This window comes from Marmota monax, unplaced genomic scaffold, assembly GCF_021218885.2.
Source record: "Marmota monax isolate L192 unplaced genomic scaffold, Marmota_monax_Labrador192_F-V1.1 WCK01_AAM20220418_F8-fsc00147, whole genome shotgun sequence".
Taxonomy (NCBI): domain Eukaryota; kingdom Metazoa; phylum Chordata; class Mammalia; order Rodentia; family Sciuridae; genus Marmota; species Marmota monax.
In genome coordinates, this window is record NW_026693552.1 from 569,412 (window position 1) to 589,900 (window position 20,489).

Consider the following 20,489-nt stretch of genomic DNA (forward strand, 5'->3'; position numbering starts at 1 on the left):
CTTCCACCTCCCCACCACTACTACTTTTTTTTTTTTACTACATTAGAAAAACAGCACTCTTGCTTGAAGTAGGTATGTGAATAACCAACATTATCAGCAACAACTTTATTAGAGACTCTGTAACTGAGTCATGGACATGACAGTGGAAAAGAGGATTCATCTTTCTTCAAAATGAAGCAAAGCTTGTTCTAGGAGATGTTTTTATTTCAGTTTAATTCTTTTTGGCTTATAATTGAAATTCATTACAGATTTTGATAATAGGCTATCTTTGCTTTTAGCTATATATGAAGGAATTTCTATTTCATTTCATATTGTGGGTATTACTTAGTGGAATATTAGAGGAAGCTGGGTTGAGGCTTCTTACCAGATTGCGTTTAATTTGGAAGGATTTGGGTATATTTCATCTTTATTCTTACATAACCTGTCGATTTTGACCATCATTCCCATATTATATATTCATTGTTCTTGAAAAAATCAATTTTTTTCTGATTCCAATTTTATCTAAACTCATGTTTGTTTGTCTGTCTGTCCTTTTGAAGTTAGATCCCTGACCAATCTTGATATTCCCATATGTGCTTTGTTAGAGATTCTGTATCCCTAGGACCTAATACAGGGTCTGGCATCTAAGTGCAATACTGTGGAGTATTTGTTATCTTAAAAAATGAATCTTGTTGGGTATAGTGGTAGCTTGCCCTGTAATCCCAGCTGCTCAAGAGGCTAAGGCAGGAGGATTCCAAGTTCCAGGCCAGCCACAGCAACTTAGCAAGACTGTCTGAATAATAATAATAATAATAATAATGAAGTTTTAAAGGCTAGAGATGTAGCTCACTTGTAGAACACCGTTCAGTCCCTAGCACCACCAAAAAAGAAAGAGAGAGAAAGAGAGAGAGAGAGAATCTTATCTAGTAGGATATTTTTATTGTTCAGATCTCCTTGGTGAACAAATTTGCTTATCTAAATGCCTTCTAAAATTGCCTTGCCTGTATTTCTTAAGATTAGCCTATCCTCGGGCAGACTCATCCTGCTTCCTTAGTTTGTATTCTTAGCCCTAATAAATGGTTTTCCATCCGTATCTGGACAGCCACCAAAAGTAGAAATCTAGGAATAATTGTTTTATTTCCTTTCTCTTTCTCATATCCCACATCTAGTTGGTGTTGATATGTTCTTCATTTCTTAAAACATACTGAACTTTCTCCTCTATATCCTAAAACTGTTGCCTTAATTTATGTTTTATCTCTCACTTAGATAATTGCTTCAGATCTCCTTGTCTATAGCTTCTATGGCCCCATCCTGTAGTCCACAGAATAATAAATTCTGGCATTCTCTCATATAACATCAAACTGGAGTTGAGAGAGTAAACAAGGAAGACCAGTTTGGAGACTACTCTACTCTTTTGAAATAAATGAAGAGAGATAAGAACAAAAATTGGAGAAATAACTCTAGTAAAGAAATTGATGGATATATTTCTTTAAATACGGCCTAGAAACATAATAGATAGTGGGGCAGCAGCCTAGCTCGGTAATTTCATGAAGCTGTCTTTTCCAAATATTAGACTTTTATTCCATCATGAAATATCTTCCCATAGAATGTGGATAAGGGTTGAGGCGGGGGTATGTATCTGGCCCAGGCTGGTTAACCATAATGTGGCCCATGGCCACAGTGATATTCCTGGGTGCACGTATGAACTACATTGAAGTAATGAGAATCTTCCCTGTGACTCTTTGGAGTTGAGCTAGAAGAAGATAATCTTTCCATTTGGTTCTCAGATATATTGGAATGGGAGCCCAGGAATGTTTGTAGAACTTCCCTCCATACCCCCTGCCCGCTTCCCCCAAACATAAAGACACCTAACAGTTGGAACAACTGAAGATAGCCTCTAGGAAATCACATATAAAGAATTCCAATGGAATTCATGTTCTTGGTTTCAGTGATCCCTGAGAATAGTTCTGTGCTACTCTTTCTCTGAGTTTAGCTATGTGGGTCAATAAATTCTTCCATTTTGTTTTACTAGTTAAGAGTTCTTAACTATAACCAATGGGTTCTAACTGATACAAAGCAAGGATCAATATGTGGTATCTGGGGAGGATACAGAAAAGTCAAAGTTAATTTTCAGGTAGCTATTCATATATCACTTGATGCCACACAGCTTTATAAATATATCTTTTTTTTTTCTGTGAGATACTGAGTTCCTTTGAAGGCACAGACTATATAACTCTTCTTGCATGCTTTTTAAAAAGTCCACAGCTAGCCTGAATGCATGAAACACATTAGGTATTCAGTAAAGTTTTGCTGTGTAGTAGGAAAGTTTATTTAAGATAAAGTTTCACTAATTTTATGTAGAGCATTTTCTCTTTGGGCACAGTATTAGTGTTAGGGATAGGGGAAAGGCATATACTGTATTTCAGCCATTTTTTTTTAAACTGTAATTACATTTCGAAACATACTTCAAGTCTTTCTACTGTAGTCTTTAATATTGACTACAGTTTTTCTCATTTTTTATGTATAATGTAATTAACTGCTGCTCATAATTTCTGCTTAGGCTAAAGGATATTATTTTTAGAGAGAGAAATGCCAAAGCACAACTCGAAATTATGGTTCACAAACTTCAAAATGAAATTAAAAAACTAACTATTGAATTAATAAAAACAAGAGATCAACAGGAGGATCACATTAGACACTTAAGAACCCTGGAAAAAGCATTAGAAAAAATGGAGAGACAAAAAGGGCAGCAGCAGGCGGCACAGGTATTTCTCTTTTTTAATGTATCAGTGATGTGGATCAATTCATAACTTCTAATCTGTAATAAATTATACTATATGGTAAACCTAAAAGATATTAGGTAGTTTGCCAAAAAAAATGAATTATCAATTTAAATATAGTAATCATGTAGACTTTTGAATTATGTCTAAATTAAGGCTAACTTATACAAAGCAATTACAAGAAAAGGAAATACTGCAGGTAATTAATTAGGCTTGTATTTTGAAGAACTAATATTTAAAAGTTGGGGGTGGGGGACTTGAAGGAATTTCATTTTCATGGTTTCTGAAAAAAAATTCCCATCAAAATTTGTGATGCAAATAAGCAGTAGTTAATGCCAATATATTTGATGATTGTAAGAATATACTTTGTGTGACTTGTTAATTAATAAACTTTGAAAATAAACTTAGGCACTAGGTCTAATCATTTAAAAGGCACTTTTCTTATGGGAATTGGCATTAAAATAGAAGCATGGGAGATTGTTACCTAGGTACTGTAATTGTGTGCACTTTTCTCAGATAAGGCTTCTCCAAGAGGTGGAAATCAAGGCTGCAGCTGCTGATAGAGAAATAAACTTACTTCGAACTTCCCTTCATCAAGAAAAGGAACAAGTCCAACAACTTCATGAACTTCTGGCATTGAAAGAACAAGAACACAGGTAAATGAAAAATGTATCAGAAAAATATTGACACTTAAAAATAAAAAAAGAAAGCTACCCCCACACCCCCCCGACCCTCCGTATTTAGAGGCAGTGATAGATCATTGGTTAGTCTGGCAATATCAGCTCATGGAAAATACCATGTTTATGTATCCATTAAAATCAGTCCTCTAGAAAGACACCAGGTTCTCTAGTATAAATAAGTTTATATCAAGACTACATAGGCAAAAACTGAAGCATACATAGATGAGTTTTGTTACCCTCTGTAAAACTGTGCATATTTGGCAATGTATGGTAATATATCATTTACTAGACTTTTTAGGATCAGGCCTGATGGCCACAGAGGTGGCATTCTCTGTATTTAAAGTTATGTTATGAGTAATATGTATAGGTATAAATATGGTGTATACACACACACACACACACACACACACACATACACACACACACACACACACACATATACTATATCCCATATTGGTAAGATGCTTGCAATTCAGACCAGCCCTTGCCATCAAAAGTATTGGCACACATCTATGTTTTGGAATCCAAGAAAGAAAAAGTGCAGGAGTAGATTGTATGAAACAAATATTTAAATAGAAGTTAAAAGATAAGGAATGTCACTTAAATGGATATGTAGATTAAATGAGATAATTGAGAATATATTTTCAAATGCATAACAACTACATACTATTAAAGAAAAACAACACTATGGATCATTTTATAGATAAGGAAGTTGTAGACTGGTGAAGGATGCATATTTTCCCCTAATTCATTTGATTCTATTTTTAATCTTAGAATACCATATTATATCATATCCATCTATTTGACTGTCTCCTGGCCACTCAATTTTTACTTCTGTATTCAATGTCTGCACATCTCATTGTCTAGCCATCTTTTCCTTTATTCTACCTATCATTACTTTCACAGTAGTGCAATTTTATAGAGGCAGTAATTTTTATATAGGCTCTTCCTAGAGGAAGCCTAGCTTTGAAATCATGATGATTCTAGAGATGGACATATCCAATAGGCACAGAAAGATGCCCAATAAGAAGTATTTACTGGCTTATCCTACCCATAGCATAAAGAACAACTTATGGAAGTATAATGAAGAGTAATTAATTTGGAGGAAAAGTGAGCTGATAATTGATATGAAATGTGATCACTTTTAAAGCACATTTCATATAATGTTAATTTAAAGGAAGTCAGTCATTAAAGTAACCCAATTCTATGTTTCAGTTCTTATATTCACTTTTTTATTATTTCTAAAATTTTAATTCCAAAATATGCCAAAATTAAAATTTGTTATATTTACATATTTTTTGTCTTTGTCATTTACTGGTCTCTAAAATATTATGTGCAGATTTTGTAATTTTCCCTCAAAAATTTCTTTGCATAAATCACATGATTTTCAGTGCCTTTGCCTAATAAAAATAATGAGCAAAAGTAAAATGCAAATGACAGGATCTTATGCAACAGTGAATCATTCATATGCCTGATTCCCTTGACTTAAACCTGCTGCTGCCACAGAAGCAAGTATCTGTGTTCTGACAGATTGTTTTAGAGCCCATTGTCTCTTTCAGTTTTTATGGACTTCTTTTACCCCACTCCTCTTTCCACTCCCTCATTTATGATAAAATCATAGTGCTTGGAAGTGCTAATTCTTTTTAAGCCTTACCTTTTTTTATTTTATTTATTTGTTTTAATTAGTTACACATGACAATACAATGATCTTGACATATCATACATTTGAATCAGATGGGGTATAATTTCTCATTTTTCTGAGTATACAGGTTGCAGAATCAGACTTAAAACACAAAGAAATATGCATTTGTAAAATTAAAAATGTAAGTGCTGTGTTATATAGGATGAGTGTTCTTAATGCAAAATTCTAAAATCCAAAAGGGATTTAGATCATTTTGGATTTCATATTTTTAGATTAGGAATTCTAAACTAGTAAAGTCTGAAAATACTCCAAATTGTGAAATACTTTGATACCAGCATGCCCAATAAAGGATACTTTGTGCATCCTTCAGAAAACTGTTTATACATCCTTAAATATCCATAGCAATCCAGTCTATGATGCCTTATTGCAGTATCTACCCAGAAGAGATAACAAGGTGAGTTAATTCATTTTGATATATTTTCTAGTCAGTCCTAAATGCATTCAGAGAAAATAATAATAATAATTTATGGGTAAAATAGTTACTTAGCTGTATGAACAAATGAGCTACACACATTTGCCAACATTTTTTTTTATATTATAAGGTACAATGGGGGCCTACTCATCCAACATATTCTGACAATTTTTTACTGAAGATGGTCTGACCCTAAGGCAATAAAAAATAAGCCCAAGTAACTGATACTTTTATTTTCATTCAAAAATTGTAACATTCCCATGTAATTATTTATGTGTGTGTGTGTGTGTGTGTATGTATATATATATATATATATATATATATGCAAATATGTATACACACTTAGATGTATATATGTGTATGCAAAGGCATGCATATACAAATGCATAAATAAATGTTATATACATACACATATATTATCCATATATTCTATACACGCAAAATAAATATGAAAATAAAGTCTTCAAATTTGTAATTACTACATCTATTCACTGTAAGAGAAATAGCAATTAGCCTCTCAGGAGCATAATACTGCTGTACTCCATCCCCATCTTTCCATGTCTCTTTGCCCCCACTGCTGCCTCCCTGCCCCCACATGTTCTTGGCCACCGTCTCCTCTCCAGCCTCCATGGGCTGCAGCCCAGCTGCCCTGCCTGGCCAGCCTCCCTGGCCCCCACTCTGCAGCTCTGAGTTGGCCTCGCTCCCGCCCCCTCTATCCAGTCCTCTGATCTGCTGTAGACTCAGGTTGGGTGCCCAGCTCAGGCCCTGAAGGCTGAAAACAGGCGGCAGCCCCTCAGCCCAGGCAGAGGAGCCCCCATCCCAGGGCATAGGGGTGGGCCGCCTTCCCAGGTATGTGCCTCCATGCAAGGTTGGGACTGAGAGTCAACACCCTCCACCCCCTCCCCGGCGCCCCATGTCTTCCCACCAAAAAAAAAAAAAAAAAATCCTCTAGCAATAACTGGTATCTAAAATACAAATTGGTGATTTTACAGTCTGCATTTGAGGAAAGGCTTTGTAACAGTAAAGCTTGTTTTATATTTCTACAAACTAAACAAAAGTTCACATATATAAAGAAAGCTATTTAATTGACTTCCAAGTAATTTCTTGTTAAATTAATCAGTATTTATTTCTCTGACACAAGGGTCTGTGAACTTTTTCTGTGAAGGGCCACATAGAAAATAATTCAATATATGTATGCCTCTAATCCCAGCAGCTAGGGAGGCTGAGTCAGTAGGACTGTAAGTTCAAAGCCAGCCTCAGCAACTTACCAAGGCCTTGACTCAAAAACAAAATAAGTAAAAAGGGCTGGGGATGTGGCTCAGTGGTTAAGTGTCCCTTGGTTCAATCCCTGGTACCAAAATAAGGAGGAAATAATTCAGACTCTAGTGGCTCCCCACAAGTCCCTGTTGGGTGCCAATTGTCACGTTCCTCTTGACTGAAACACTCAGGGTCACTCCAGGGGAACTGGGCTGCATGAAATAACCACACAGAAACAAATACCTTTTCTTTGGGTCCTGAGACGGCTCCTTCGACCTTAGGGGTTCATAGAAAGAGAGAGAGTGAGGGAGCACATGCTGAACCCTTTTATTGAGGGGAAGCCATTCAGATGAGGCAAGGGGTCAGGTTTCAGGGGGTTGAGTTTAGCTTCATGATGTCTGCTATCAGCCGGTTGACTGACATCTAGGAAGGCCACACCCAAAGGCAGAGTAAGAGAAAGGGACACACAAATGGAGTTGCCATGGGGCATTCTATCTCAACAAGGCAAAGGGGTAGTATTACAAAGGAATAGGTGAGTATAGTTAAACTCCATGGGTGACACGCCTACATCTGAAGACACACCCTCAAACTTTCTGGGCTGAGGCAATGTCCAGGTCACTACAAGATGTAGTGACTGGTTAAAGCCTGTCTGCTCTAGGATGGAAGGCGAGAATCATTCAGAGTGGCTCCCCACAGACTTTGCCTCACATTCTTGACTTTGTCTTTTTTGCATAATAGCCATTGACAATAATAAAACAAATGAATGTAGCTGTGGTCTAATAAGAGTTTATTTACAAAGAAAGGGGCAGCAGACCAGATTTGGTCCATGGGTTGTAGCTTCCCAATCCTTGCTATATAGAACACATAATAATTTGAACATTTCCCTCTAGTCCTTACTTGAGTGTCCTACTAGTTGAATTTTGTCATTTCTAAACCTATTTGTTGTTGGTGGGTTTTTTGGGGGGGTCAGGGGGCACGGTTCTAATTATACATGACAGTAGGATGCATTTTGACACTTCATAAATAAATGGAGTATAACCTCTCATTCTGGTTGTATATGCTTTAGATTTATACCGGTTGTGTAACCATATGCACATAGGGTAATAACGTCTGGTTCATTCCATCATCCTTCCCATTCCCTTCACTCCCCTCTAATCCAGAGTACCTCTATTCTTCCCTACCTCTCCCCGCTTATTGTGAATTAGCATCCGCATATCAGAGAAAACATTTGGCTTTTGGTTCTTTGGGACTAGCTTATTTCACTTAGCATGATATTCTCCAGTTCCATCCATTTACTGGCAAATGCCATAATTTCATTCTTCTTTAAGGCTGAGTAATATTCCCTTGTACATATATACCACAATTTCTTTATACATTTATCTGTTGAAGGGCACCTAAGTTGGTTCCATAGTTTAGCTATTGTGAGTTGAGTTGCTGTAAACATACTGCTGCATCACAGTAGTATGCTGTTTTAAAGTCCTTTTGGGTATAAACTGAGGAGTGGGACAGGTGGGTCAAACAGTGGTTTCATTCCAAGTTTTCTGAGGAATCTCCATACTACTTTCCGTAACGGTTGCATCAGTTTGCAGTCCCACCAGCAATGTATGATGTACCTTTTCCCCCACAACCTCACCAACATTTATTATTACTTGTATTCTTGATAATTACCTTTCTGACTAGAGTGAGATGAAATCTTAGAGTAGTTTTGATTTGCATTTATTTGTTGATCAATTGTATTTCTTCTGTGAAGTGACTGTTCAGATCCTTAGCCCAGTTATTTGGTTTTTTGAGTTCTTTATGTATCCTGAAAATTAATGCTCTATTTGAGGCACATATGGTAAAGATTTTCTCCCATTCTATAGACTCTCTCTTCTTTCTTTTGCTGTGAAGAATCTTTTTAGTTTGATTCCATCCCATTTGTTGATTTATTTGAATGGAATCAAATCAAGAACCTGTTTTACTTTTGTACTTATAAACTTTTAATGCTTTAAGTAAACTTTGATACTCTAGGGAAAATTGTCATCATGAGTATGGGAGAGACAGTTAAAAAAAATGGGGGAGACATCACAAAAAGCTAGAATTCTATAGTTTTCTTTACAGATGTTTTTAAATTTTCCATTCTTGTCTTTAAAAGCCAAAATTGAAAACAGTGGATTTTGTGTTAAGGTTTGATTTATGCAGAAAATAGTTGAGAATTCTACAGAATGAACTTATATTTTAAAATATAGCGCTAGAGCCAGGCACAGTGGTGCATGCCTATAATCTCAGCACTTGGGACGATCACTTGAGCCCAAGAATTCAAGACCAGCCTGTGCAATATAATGAGACCCTTGCTCACCCTGCACGGTGTGCATACAGGTAATCCCAGCAGCTCGGGAGGCTGAGACAGGAGGATCACAAGTTCAAAGCCAGCCTAAGCAACTTAGCAAGGCCCTAACCAGCTCAATGAGACCCTGTCTCTAAATAAAATACAAGATAGGGCTGGGGTTGTGGCTCAGTGGCCAAGTTCCCTTGCGTTCAATACCCGGTACCAAAAAATAATAACGCAAATCAAAAGATTTGTAAATATTTTGAAACTTTAACTGACATTTTATTTTAATCTAGTACAAATCAAACTGCATTTAAAATCCAAATGCTGAATTTTCTCTCTGGTATGTGGATGCTAACCCAAAAAAGAGTAGGGTGGGGAAGGGAAAAATAGAAATCCATTGGATTAGATGAAGGGAAGGGAGTGGGGAGGGGAATATGGAAGGAAAGAATTAAACGGACATAACTTTCCTAGCCTTGTATTTGAATAGACAACCAGGGTAACTCCACATCATGTACAGCCACAAGAATAGGATCCTAAATAGTATAAATTATACTCTGTGTATGTGTAATTTGCCAAAATACATTTTACTGTCATATATAACTGAAAATAACAAGTTAAAAAAGGAAAAACCAAAGTAGAAGATACAGTACAGATGCGAGTACACCTAAAGAATTTCAGAAGCCATAGAATGAAGGAACTATTTCAATGAAGTTAAGATTTGACATACTCGGGTTGGGGTTGTAGCTCAGTGGTAGAGAGCTTGCTTTGCATGCATGAGGCACTGAGTTCGATCCTCAGCACTGCATAAAAATAAATAAATAAAAAAGACATTGTGTCCATCTACAACTAAAAAAATATTTTAAAAAAGATATGACATACTCCTGTTATCCCCTTCACTGAATATACTTATAAGCTTTATGTATTTTTTCTGTACCTATCTGTACCCAATTTCTGTTTTTGAAAGTGAGGATCTGATCTTAACATTACATAATATAGAACATTAAGACCTATTTAAGGACCTTTACAATATTTCTTTTTAAGGGAACAGCATCCTTTGATTTGTATTTGTTTTTCATTCCAGTAAAGAACTTGAAACAAGGGAGTTTTTCAGTGATGCTGAGTTCCAGGATGCCTTAGCTAAAGAAATAGCCAAAGAAGAGAGAAAACATGAACAAGAAATTAAAGAATACCATGATAAAGTTGGTATATTAAACCAGCAATATTTGGATTTAGAAAATGAATTCCGTATTGCTTTAACTGTTGAAGCCAGAAGATTTAAAGAGGTAACAATTGGTATCTAGCTCTTTATTGAAAACACAATCAACAAAATATTGTTTGATAAGAAGACTACATTTTAGAATCCTGGCTCTATGTGCATGCTGGCTTTAGGCTCTTAAATAAATTACATAAATTCTTAGAACCTTCTCACATAAATAATAGCTACACTTAATGAGATTAGAAAAACTTATTAAGATAATAAATAGTGAAGTAAAGATAGCAGGGGATTGAGAATAGGAATGGGAAAATCTGAATTTTCCTCTACCACTGTAGAGCAGGGGTTGACAAAACTAAAGCCCTCGAGCAGAATATGGTCCACTGCCTCTTTTTTTTCTTCTTCTTCTTAATAAAGTTTTATTGGAAAGGAGTCATGCTCATTTGGTTTAATATTATCTGTGGCCACTATCTGGCCCTTTACAGAAAAATTTGGCAACCCCTGCTATAGAGGAACAATCTCATTCCTAAGGTAATCCCACCAATTATATGCTAAATCCTATTTCCTCTTGCCTGCTGAAGAGTATGGCTTCAGCACATCTTCCTTCTCTCTCTCTCTCACACACACATCAGCAGTTTTTCCTTCTCTGTTAGACTATTCCCTTCAGCATATACACATTCTATGATTTTTCTTTAAGAAAACTCTCTTGATCCCATTTGGCTATCACTGTGTTTCTGTACTTAGATTTATAACAAAATTTCTTAAATATGTGTTTTTGCTCACGCCGATTTTTCTGCTTCTCTCCCTTCTCACCTACTTTTGTAAGGGTTTTAGTCCTACTGCTGTACTGGCATTGCTGTAGTCAAAGCCATTAGCAACATCCACACTGAAATTCATCTATTTAGTCCTCATTTGATTTGACCTAAGAGCAATATTGGCAGAGTTGATCTCTCCCCCCTTCTCCAGATTCTTTCTTCATTTGGTTACCAGCACACCACATCTGTTGGGTTTCTTGGCTTTCTGTTATTTCTCCTCTTTTCAATCTCTTTTGTTAATTTATCTATTGTTTCCAAAATTTCATTAGAAATGCCCAAGTTTCAATCCTTAACCCTGCTTTTCTAGACACACTCAGACTCTTGGTAAACTCCTCCAGCATCATTTCTTGTATCTCCAAACTAGATCTTTGGCCTGCATTTCAAACTCATAGGTGTAACCACCTATTTAAAATCTCTACTGACTTTTTCTCAAACCTTCTTCAACACTTGTTCTATCTTAATAACATCTCCATCCTTCTAAGGGCTTAGGTCAGAAATTAGAATCATCATTGATTGACTCCTCTTTGACACTCCATATCCCATCACCACTAAGAAATTCTGTCACCATTATGTTGAAAATACATAGTCTTTTCTTACAACCTGTTAATGCCAACCTAGTGTGAGTCACATATCTTTCACCTGTATCATTTTAAAGGCCTTTTAATTGATCTTTCTGCTTCTATCCATATCCCTCCTTTCTGTTTACGCTGATCACAGCAGCTGCAATGTTCTATTAAAATGTAAGTTAGATCATGATTCCTCTTCTCAAAGACCTCTATTGTACCTCCAGTTCATTCAGAGTAGTTCATACTTCTTTATAATTTAACTCTCTGATTTCATATCCTAACCATCTTTCCCTTCATCCATGCCACTCCAGTGACATCAGCCTTCATGCTGTTCCTCCAGCATTGCAGGCACATTCCTGCCTAGAACACCTTCTACACATATTTGCATAGTTCTCTTGTTTACCTCCTTCCAAGTCATTGATGCAGTATTACCTTCTCAATGATTATGCCATTTAAAATTGAACCTGCCTCTCCAACATTTCACATCCCTTTAGCTTTCACCCAAGCACATATCATTGAACAAGCTTATTATTATACTGTTAGTCCCTACCCATTAGAATGTAACCTTTACAGAGGCAGGGATGTTAGTCCATTGTATTCATTGATATGTTCCAGTGCCTAGAACAATGACTGGCACACAACAGGCTGGCCCTCAGTAAATAGTTCTCAAATTAATGAATTCTGGTTGTAAATCCACTAATTCCTTGGGTCTTAGTTTTATCATGTGGCAATTAGTAAATTGAAACAAATTATCTTTGAATTTTATTCGTTTTCTAAAACTCTGATTCTAAAAATGAAACATGGAAGCTGTTTACAGAAGCAAATATTTTTTAATTATTTGGAGAACTGCCATTTATATAAAATGCAATTTTGAAATATAGGTTAAAGATGGTTTTGAAAATGTTGCAACTGAGTTAGCCAAGAGCAAACATGCTCTTATTTGGGCTCAACGGAAACAAAATGAGTCTTCCTCTTTAATTAAAGATCTGACCTGTATGGTGAAGGAACAAAAAACAAAACTCGCAGAAGTTTCCAAATTAAAACAGGAAACAGCAGCAAATTTACAGGTAAGACTTCATAACATTATAGTTCCCTTCAATTTTTTTATATCATTTTTTTCAACCGTGTTATGATTTTAGAAAGTACACAGAATGAACCTTTCTTTCTTTCTTTCTTTTTTTTTTTTTTGGTACTAGGTATCCTTAACCACTGAGCCCACATCCTTAGCCCTTTATATTTTTTATCTTGAGACGAGGTCTTGCTGAGTTGCTGAGGCTGACTTTGAACTTGCAATCCTCCTTTCTCAGCCTTCCAAATCACTGGGATTTTAGGCATGCGCCATTGCACCTAGCCTTAAAATGAACTTTTAAATGATAGCAATTATATATTGTGATGTGTATGAAAAAAAAGTATGACTAAGGAGATTAGACTTATGATTTCATATACTGTATTGCTTAGCTTAAAATATATATGTAAAATAAGTGAATTAATTTTAAGAAACATGCTTAATAGGTCCTCATTTGTACAGGTGATACAACAAAAATTAGAATGATAATGTTCAAATAGTTGAAGTTTGGGAAATACCACTTGCATTTCTGATACTAATATGGTAATGGTAGTGGTGGTGGTACTTTTTAAATATACTTAACCATAACTGTTCCAAGATAACTCAGTTTGGGGGAAATAACTTTTAGAATATTGATTAAAATGCATCATAAGAAATTTTTGAATATTTTGAATATTACAAGTATAGTTTCTCCATAATTTTAGAATTAAATTCACAGTATTAAAAGAAGCAGTCTCTTAAAGTTTGACTTTTTATTTCATGGTTGATATTTATCTTTAGCTAATAAAACAAACTTCTTATATATAATTTGGCAACATTTGGTTGTATTTGCTTAAATAATGTTTTTTCTCTTTGTAAAATGCAAAAAAAAAATAAGCACTTAAAATAATCACTTTTTTTTTAATTTGGGGTTAAACAGAATCAAATCAACACTCTTGAAATTTTGATTGAAGATGACAAGCAGAAGAGTATTCAAATAGAACTTCTCAAGCACGAAAAAGTCCAGCTTATATCTGAGCTAGCAGCCAAGGAATCACTTATTTATGGTTTAAGGACAGAAAGAAAAGTATGGGGACATGAGCTGGCACAACAGGGTAAAATTCTCAAATTTTCAGAGGGAAAATAGTCAATATCTGGGTATTGGAGAGAAAAGGCTGTAACGACCTTGAGATACCAGGAAAAAGGGTGGCATTTTATCGTGAACATATAATGTTTTTATGCTTGTGTAAATTTTGTAATTTTTAAATCAGAATAAAATATCTGTCCTGAAGTATTTATCATTTATCATGGTGAAAACTTCAAAATGCTTTTAGCTCTGATATTTTTTATTGTTTTCTTCCAATATGATTTGGTCATTTTTCTGAACCACGTGTGCTTTTAAAAATAATTACTGTAGGCTGGGGTTGTGGCTCAGAGGTAGAGCGCTCGTCTAGCATGCATGAGGCCCTGGGTTCAATCCTCAGCACCACAAAAAAATAAAATAAAGGTGTTGTGTCTACCTATAACTAAAAAAAATAAATAAATATTATAAAATAATTTAAAAATTATTGTATGATGATTTTAAATTATTTGTATAGTATGCAATTTTTTTATTCAGATGTTTGTAACAATCATACTATTGGCATTCGGAAATATAAAATAGTGTATGATTGAAGACCACTTTAGGTTTAGGTAAATCCTCAATCTCATTCCTTTTCCTGTTACTATAAGACAAGAGATAACATGCTGTTTTATGGTATTTATAGATACCTTTAAAATTATGAACAGTTAGATATTGGTCTTAATGGAGCCATTGGCCATTTATCTACTCCCTTTAGGAATTTTTAGTATTACTAGGCTTGTTTGAATGCAAGGACATGAATGAAGTAGTACACGTCTGAGTTACTTGTCCTCGATTTTATTCATGATTTTAGGTTTGTAAATAGCGTAAGTGTTTAGAAAGCTTTTTGTTCACTTCCCCTTTCCCCTTCATATTATATTATTGTATGCTTTGTGTTTTTGTTTAATTTTTCTTTATATTTACTATATATTCTACATTGTTAAATAAGATTTTCATAAAATAAAAAGCTTCCAAGGCATGTTACCATTTCTAACTGATGATGTTTGTTTTTAAGGATCCACTCTAGCCCAGAATCGTGGAAAATTAGAGGCTCAAATTGAAAGTTTAACTAGAGAGAATGAATCTCTAAGAAAGGGAAATGAAAGGGATATTGATGCATTAAGAATAAAGTGCAAAATCATCGAAGACCAAACTGAAACCATTACAAAATTAAAAGATGTAAGTTAGACATTTTAGTTTTGAAAAACAGCAAATGGCGGGTTTGAAAATCTGTGGATCATAGCATCCATCCACAAAATAATTTGTCTCAATGATTCCCAACTGTTGTAGAATATAAAACAAATGTCATGTATTTCCTTTATAATATTTGCCCCTTTGTTCTTAAAAGTGCTACCTGATGTTTGTTAACTTGAATTTTAAAGAAAATCCTGTATGGCCTTTAAAGAAACTGGAAATAGTGTTGTAAAATGTTAGGAGTCATAAAAAATTAGCATGTTTAAAATAGCCTTTTAAATGATAATATAAGCCATATCTTATCAGAATATGAAACATTGAATTGAAGATTGGTAAAATGAAGTACAGATTTTTTTTTTCTTAAAGAGTGTACAAGAAAAAGATGAGCAAATCAGAGCATTAAAAGAAAAAATCACTGAAGTAGAAAAATCTGCTCAAGAACAACTTGATGAAAAATGTGCACAGCTGGATAGTATAATTGAGAAATTGGAAAGACACAATGAAAGAAAGGAAAAACTAAAACAACAGTTGAAAACAAAGGAATTAGAACTTGAAGAAATTAGAAAAGCTTACAGGTATTATACAGTGTTTCTCACAGAAAAAAAAAGTGACTTCATAATTTCATATACCTAACTTACTTTTTAATTTACTTCTCATATTAGTTCACTTAATCAGAAATGGCATGATAAAGGAGAACTTTTATGTCACCTTGAAACGCAAGTAAAAGAAGCAAAAGTAAAATTTGAAAACAAGGAAAAGAAACTTAAAGCTGAAAGAGACAAAAGTATTGAACTACAAAAGTAAGCATTAAGTCCTACAGGATGTGGGGTCTCTTTAAACATAAATACTGAATTGAGATGGATAAAATGTGTACGACTCAAAGAGGAAATAAAATTTTACCTTGTATATAAATGGAGTTCTAAAATTTGTAAACTTGAAGTTTCTTTAAACAATGTTATTATATAGTTTAATGATAAGTTCTTGTATCAAAATATAAAGTGGTATCAATAACACAGCATATGGAAACCCCTCTCCCCCCAAAAAAAACACTTGTATACACACCCTCCACATACACACATATATACATAGGGTTTTTCTCACTTTTTTTAAGAGATGCAATGAAAAAGCTTCATTGTCTGGATGATGCCTTTAAGAAACAAGTCGATGCAATTGTTGAAGCTCATCAAGCTGAAATAATACAACTGGAAACTGAAAAGCAGAAATGTATTGATTCTGCAAATTTAAAGGTACTGTAAGTAAAATTCACTATGATAATCAGTGTTAAATAGTTATCGCTAAATAAATTAGATCTTTGGAAATTACAAAGGGAAAAGGTAGCATGTTTTTATGAACTAATAGATAGGGTGTTACCAAAAACTGTCATGATGCCAGGTTTGGTAATACTTTGATTAGTTGTGGGACATAATTCTAATGAAATCAAAATTATAACTTTTTAAAAAAATATATATATATGGTTTCAGTTGTTGATGGACCTTTATTTTATTTATTTATATGCAGTGTTGAGAATCAAACCTAGTGTCTCACACATGCTAGGCAAATGCTTTACCACTGAGCTACAGCCCCAGCCTCCAAAATTGTAAATTTGATCCTTGTGTGTACCTGATCCATGATCCCTGGATGAAAATTTTCATCTCTCTAACCAATCAATTCCTTTGTCTATACTAGGTGAGGAGAGAACTTTGAAAAAAATTCTCAAAAAGTACTTTATTCATTATATTCATTATAGTTCAAAACTTATCAGCCTTATCATCTTGAAGGTTGATAAAAGAATAAGTTTCAGGTGATGCTAAATCAAAAGCAAACATTAGAAGCACCTTTGAAGGTTTTAATACTACTCATTCATGAGCCTTCCCTCAAGATTTTTATACCTTGACTGGAGGCTCAGGTATTTTTAAAATCCCACAGCTGATTCTGGTATGACCCCTGTGCAAGATCCAATAGAGTCAACTTTGAATCTCCATTTGTCCTTAATTTTGAGTGGTAATAAGAAACTAAATTGTTTGGATGGCTCACACCTGCTGAGGAAGGAGAATCACAAGTTCTAGGCTAGCTTCAACTTATTGAGGCCCTAAGCGACTTAGTGAGACCCTGTCTCTAAATAAAATTTTAAAAGGACTGGGGATGTGGCTTAGTGGTTAAGTGCCCCTGAGTTCAATCCTCAAAACAGAACAAAGAAAGAAACTAAGGTGTCCAAGACTAGAAATTTAAAAATGAGCAACTGGAAAAGAAGTAACAGAAGGCAAAGTAATGCTCTATCTAGGATATAATTTAAAGTTGTGGCTTCAAGCGAAATAACCTCATAACTCCATGCAAACAGAAAGAGATCTTTGGAAGTAATCTCAATGAATAAAAATAACTACAAAATTCAGTTATTTCAAATCGACAGATATTTCAGGTCTTTTATTTAACATCTACCAAGTATTAAGCTAGAGTATGTCGGGTCATTCTGAATAAAATATATAAGATTAGGGCCTTAACTTAAAGGAAAATACTGAGTTCAGTGTTGGACCTTCAGCCAGTAAGGTCAGTAGCATTAAAGGAAGGAAGGAATTCATTTTAAAAAAGGAGTTGGAGAAAGAACCACAGCTTAAATGTAATAATCAGGTATGGGGCCGGCGGGGCCGGGGGCAGGGGGCAGGCAAGTAGTATTCAGAATCACATAGAGCTGACAGTTAAAAACCATGGAAAAGAGATTAGGAAATGTATATTGGGGTTAGGAAAAATAGAAAAGGATGGTCATATTGGTGTATCAAGAATGTTATAGAAGAATGTTTCAAGCAGAAGTTAACAGTGTCAGATACAGAGGACCTAGGGAAATGTAAGTTAGGAATAAATTATAAAATGATCTCTTAAAAATGATAATATGGAACCATCAATAGCACTTTCAGAAATGCAGTAGGGACTACATTAAAAAGGTTTCTTTGGGGAGGAAGGTTATTTCAAGGTTTTGAAAATTTTGAAGGTTTTGAAGATCTATGAGGAAATGTTTTTTAAGTTGAACATAAGACTGAACATATATAGGCCACACATGATAGTAGAAGGAATAAGTCGGAAAACTCTGCCCCCACTGTGATACACAGAGACTGTACAACCTTAAAGAAATTCTCTATGCTCCAAAATAGAGTTTAAATATATTACCATGTCTTTTCCACAAGGACTTTATGAGAACTAAATCAATATATATGAAAGTACTTTTTATACTATACAAACATTGTATTTTCCCTAATAACATTTGAATAAGTTATATTTTACCAGTCTTATTAAATGAGTCACAAATTACAAAATACATAATAAGTTGTTGACTTTTTTCTTTCAGAATGCATTTAACGTACGTTTTCTTTAGGAAATTAAAAAAAAGTAAAGTTTACATGTTGATTTAGGTGCATCAAGTTGAAGAAGAAATGCGTGAACTTCTGGAAGAAACATGCAAGAACAAAAAAGCAATGGAAGAAAAAATTAAGCAACTTGCTTGTGCTCTAAATGAAATTCAACAAGATATGTGATGGTTCTGAGAACGAATTTAATTGAAATGGACCGGTAGACCTATTGTAAAAATGATTAAATATTGTAACAGTAGTAACTGCTATGACTTTGAAATGTCTCTTTCTACACATTTCATTTTGAATATATTTTTAAAAGACTTTTGATCAAATATTAATTGTATATGTAGGTTTTTATAATAAATTGTTGATAATTATGTGTATTAGAAAACCTATTATGATAACTAGACTTACAACACTTTGTTGTTTCTGTGCTATACATTGTTTGGTAATTACATGTTTGCCTACAGATTTGTAAATGAAGATTAGTATTTTGACTATATGAGGGAAAATATTTTAATCATTGTTGTTAACATTCTGTGTTAATGAAGAATTATATTTATTGGTTATCCTTTAGTTGATGTAGCTCCATTCTTTTAAAATGCTTATAAGATGTAGCCAAGAAATATTTGAAATTTGTATGATAAAAGATGTGGCATTCTTAAAGCATATGTAGCCATCTCCACATCACACCTACTACCACTATTTATAATGCATATGACTTTTCATTAAAGATTGCATTTAAGGTTTTATTAATATTGTCTGTTCCAGAAGAAGAGCACTACTTTTCATGCTCATTCTCCATTTTAGTCACTGTATAAGAAGAGAGTTTTGATTTTGCAACTGGAAACACTCAGATCATTAATTGTTATTTTATTCTTGTCACCTCTTAATGCTGTGTATGCAGAATGAACTCCTGAGTGCTATGCCCTTATATTTCTGAAAGGAAACAAAATATAATGCCACATTTTTAAAACTAATATGAATAGTAAACTAAGTTTGAAAAAATAAATGAAATAGAAAAAAATCAAATGCTTCTTAAGGAGACAGTCCCATTTCATTATAGGTAAGCTTTATACTAAAATCTGAAACAACAGAAGACAGACCAGTACAAATAATGAGAGTCTAAGACAGGAGATTTAAAAAAAAAAAAAAAAAAAACTTGGGAAAATCTTGAAAAGAGCAAACTGATTCATCTGAAAGAGGATCAGCAGTAACAACTGACATCAAAAATAATGCAGGCTAGAAGGCAGTGAATCATGTATTTGATGTGATGGAAGAAAAGGAACTATCAACCAAAACTTCAAAATAAATGCCAAATGAAAACATGCCTAGATTCTAATTAACACCTAGAAAGTAACATTGCTAGCCAACTTACTTTAAGAGAATTGCTAAAGAAAACCCAAAAGGCTGAAAGGAAGTTATACAAGACAATAACAAATCCACTGAAAGACTTGAGGATTATAAAAATAAATATTTTTTATATAAAAGACTAATTAGACGACATGTAAAGTGGTTTGTAACAAAATAGTTTAAATTTGGGGTAAGGAAATTAAAAATTATATAGTTATTGTATTTTTTTCAGATTATATGAGTATTATGCTAAAGATGACTTGTAATGCATATTGTAATTACTTGGGTAGTGGCTGAGGAAGCCACAAAAATACAGTTAAAAAATCACATCCCCTTCTGGAATGTGAACACAAGAAGCTTTGCAGACCTGCTTCCCAGCAAAACAGCCATATCTACAGAAAAATAAAACAACCACTTAAAATTGTCCTAATGGCATACAACAAAACAAAAATTTGGATCATTACAAACAAGGCCTAAAATTCAAGAAATTTAAAATATACAGAATAGTCAAAATAACCTTTAAAGAAGAAAGTTGGAGCACTCGCTCTTCCTGATTTTAAAACAACTGGAAAACTAATAAACCGGATGTTGCTGATCTAGGGATAGACATGTAGATGAATGGAATAGAATTGAAAGATCAGAGATAATCCCTCACATTTATGATTAATTGAATTTTGACAAGGGTAACAAAATTTAATAGTGGCTAACATAAATGCCACTG

The 20,489-nt window shown here is 34.1% G+C and overlaps 1 protein-coding gene across 5 annotated transcripts in view; it reads left to right on the forward strand.

Annotated features, from left to right (window-relative positions):
* The window catches only part of Lrrcc1 (leucine rich repeat and coiled-coil centrosomal protein 1), a 35,111-nt gene extending 15,940 nt beyond the window's left edge, over positions 1–19,171 (forward strand). For 3 of the 5 annotated variants that reach the window (XM_046458624.2, XM_046458626.2, XM_046458628.2), the window contains 10 exons: positions 2,540–2,744; positions 3,276–3,415; positions 10,203–10,404; positions 12,597–12,782; positions 13,701–13,875; positions 14,896–15,059; positions 15,423–15,649; positions 15,737–15,874; positions 16,186–16,321; positions 18,476–19,171. In XM_046458624.2, the coding sequence (XP_046314580.1) occupies positions 2,540–2,744; positions 3,276–3,415; positions 10,203–10,404; positions 12,597–12,782; positions 13,701–13,875; positions 14,896–15,059; positions 15,423–15,649; positions 15,737–15,874; positions 16,186–16,321; positions 18,476–18,598 (1,696 nt within the window). In that variant the 3' untranslated portion in view covers positions 18,599–19,171. The remainder of the gene's footprint in view (positions 1–2,539; positions 2,745–3,275; positions 3,416–10,202; positions 10,405–12,596; positions 12,783–13,700; positions 13,876–14,895; positions 15,060–15,422; positions 15,650–15,736; positions 15,875–16,185; positions 16,322–18,475) is intronic. The other 2 variants (XM_046458625.2, XM_046458627.2) reach the window with 1 other exon arrangement.
* Positions 19,172–20,489: the final 1,318 nt, after the last annotated feature.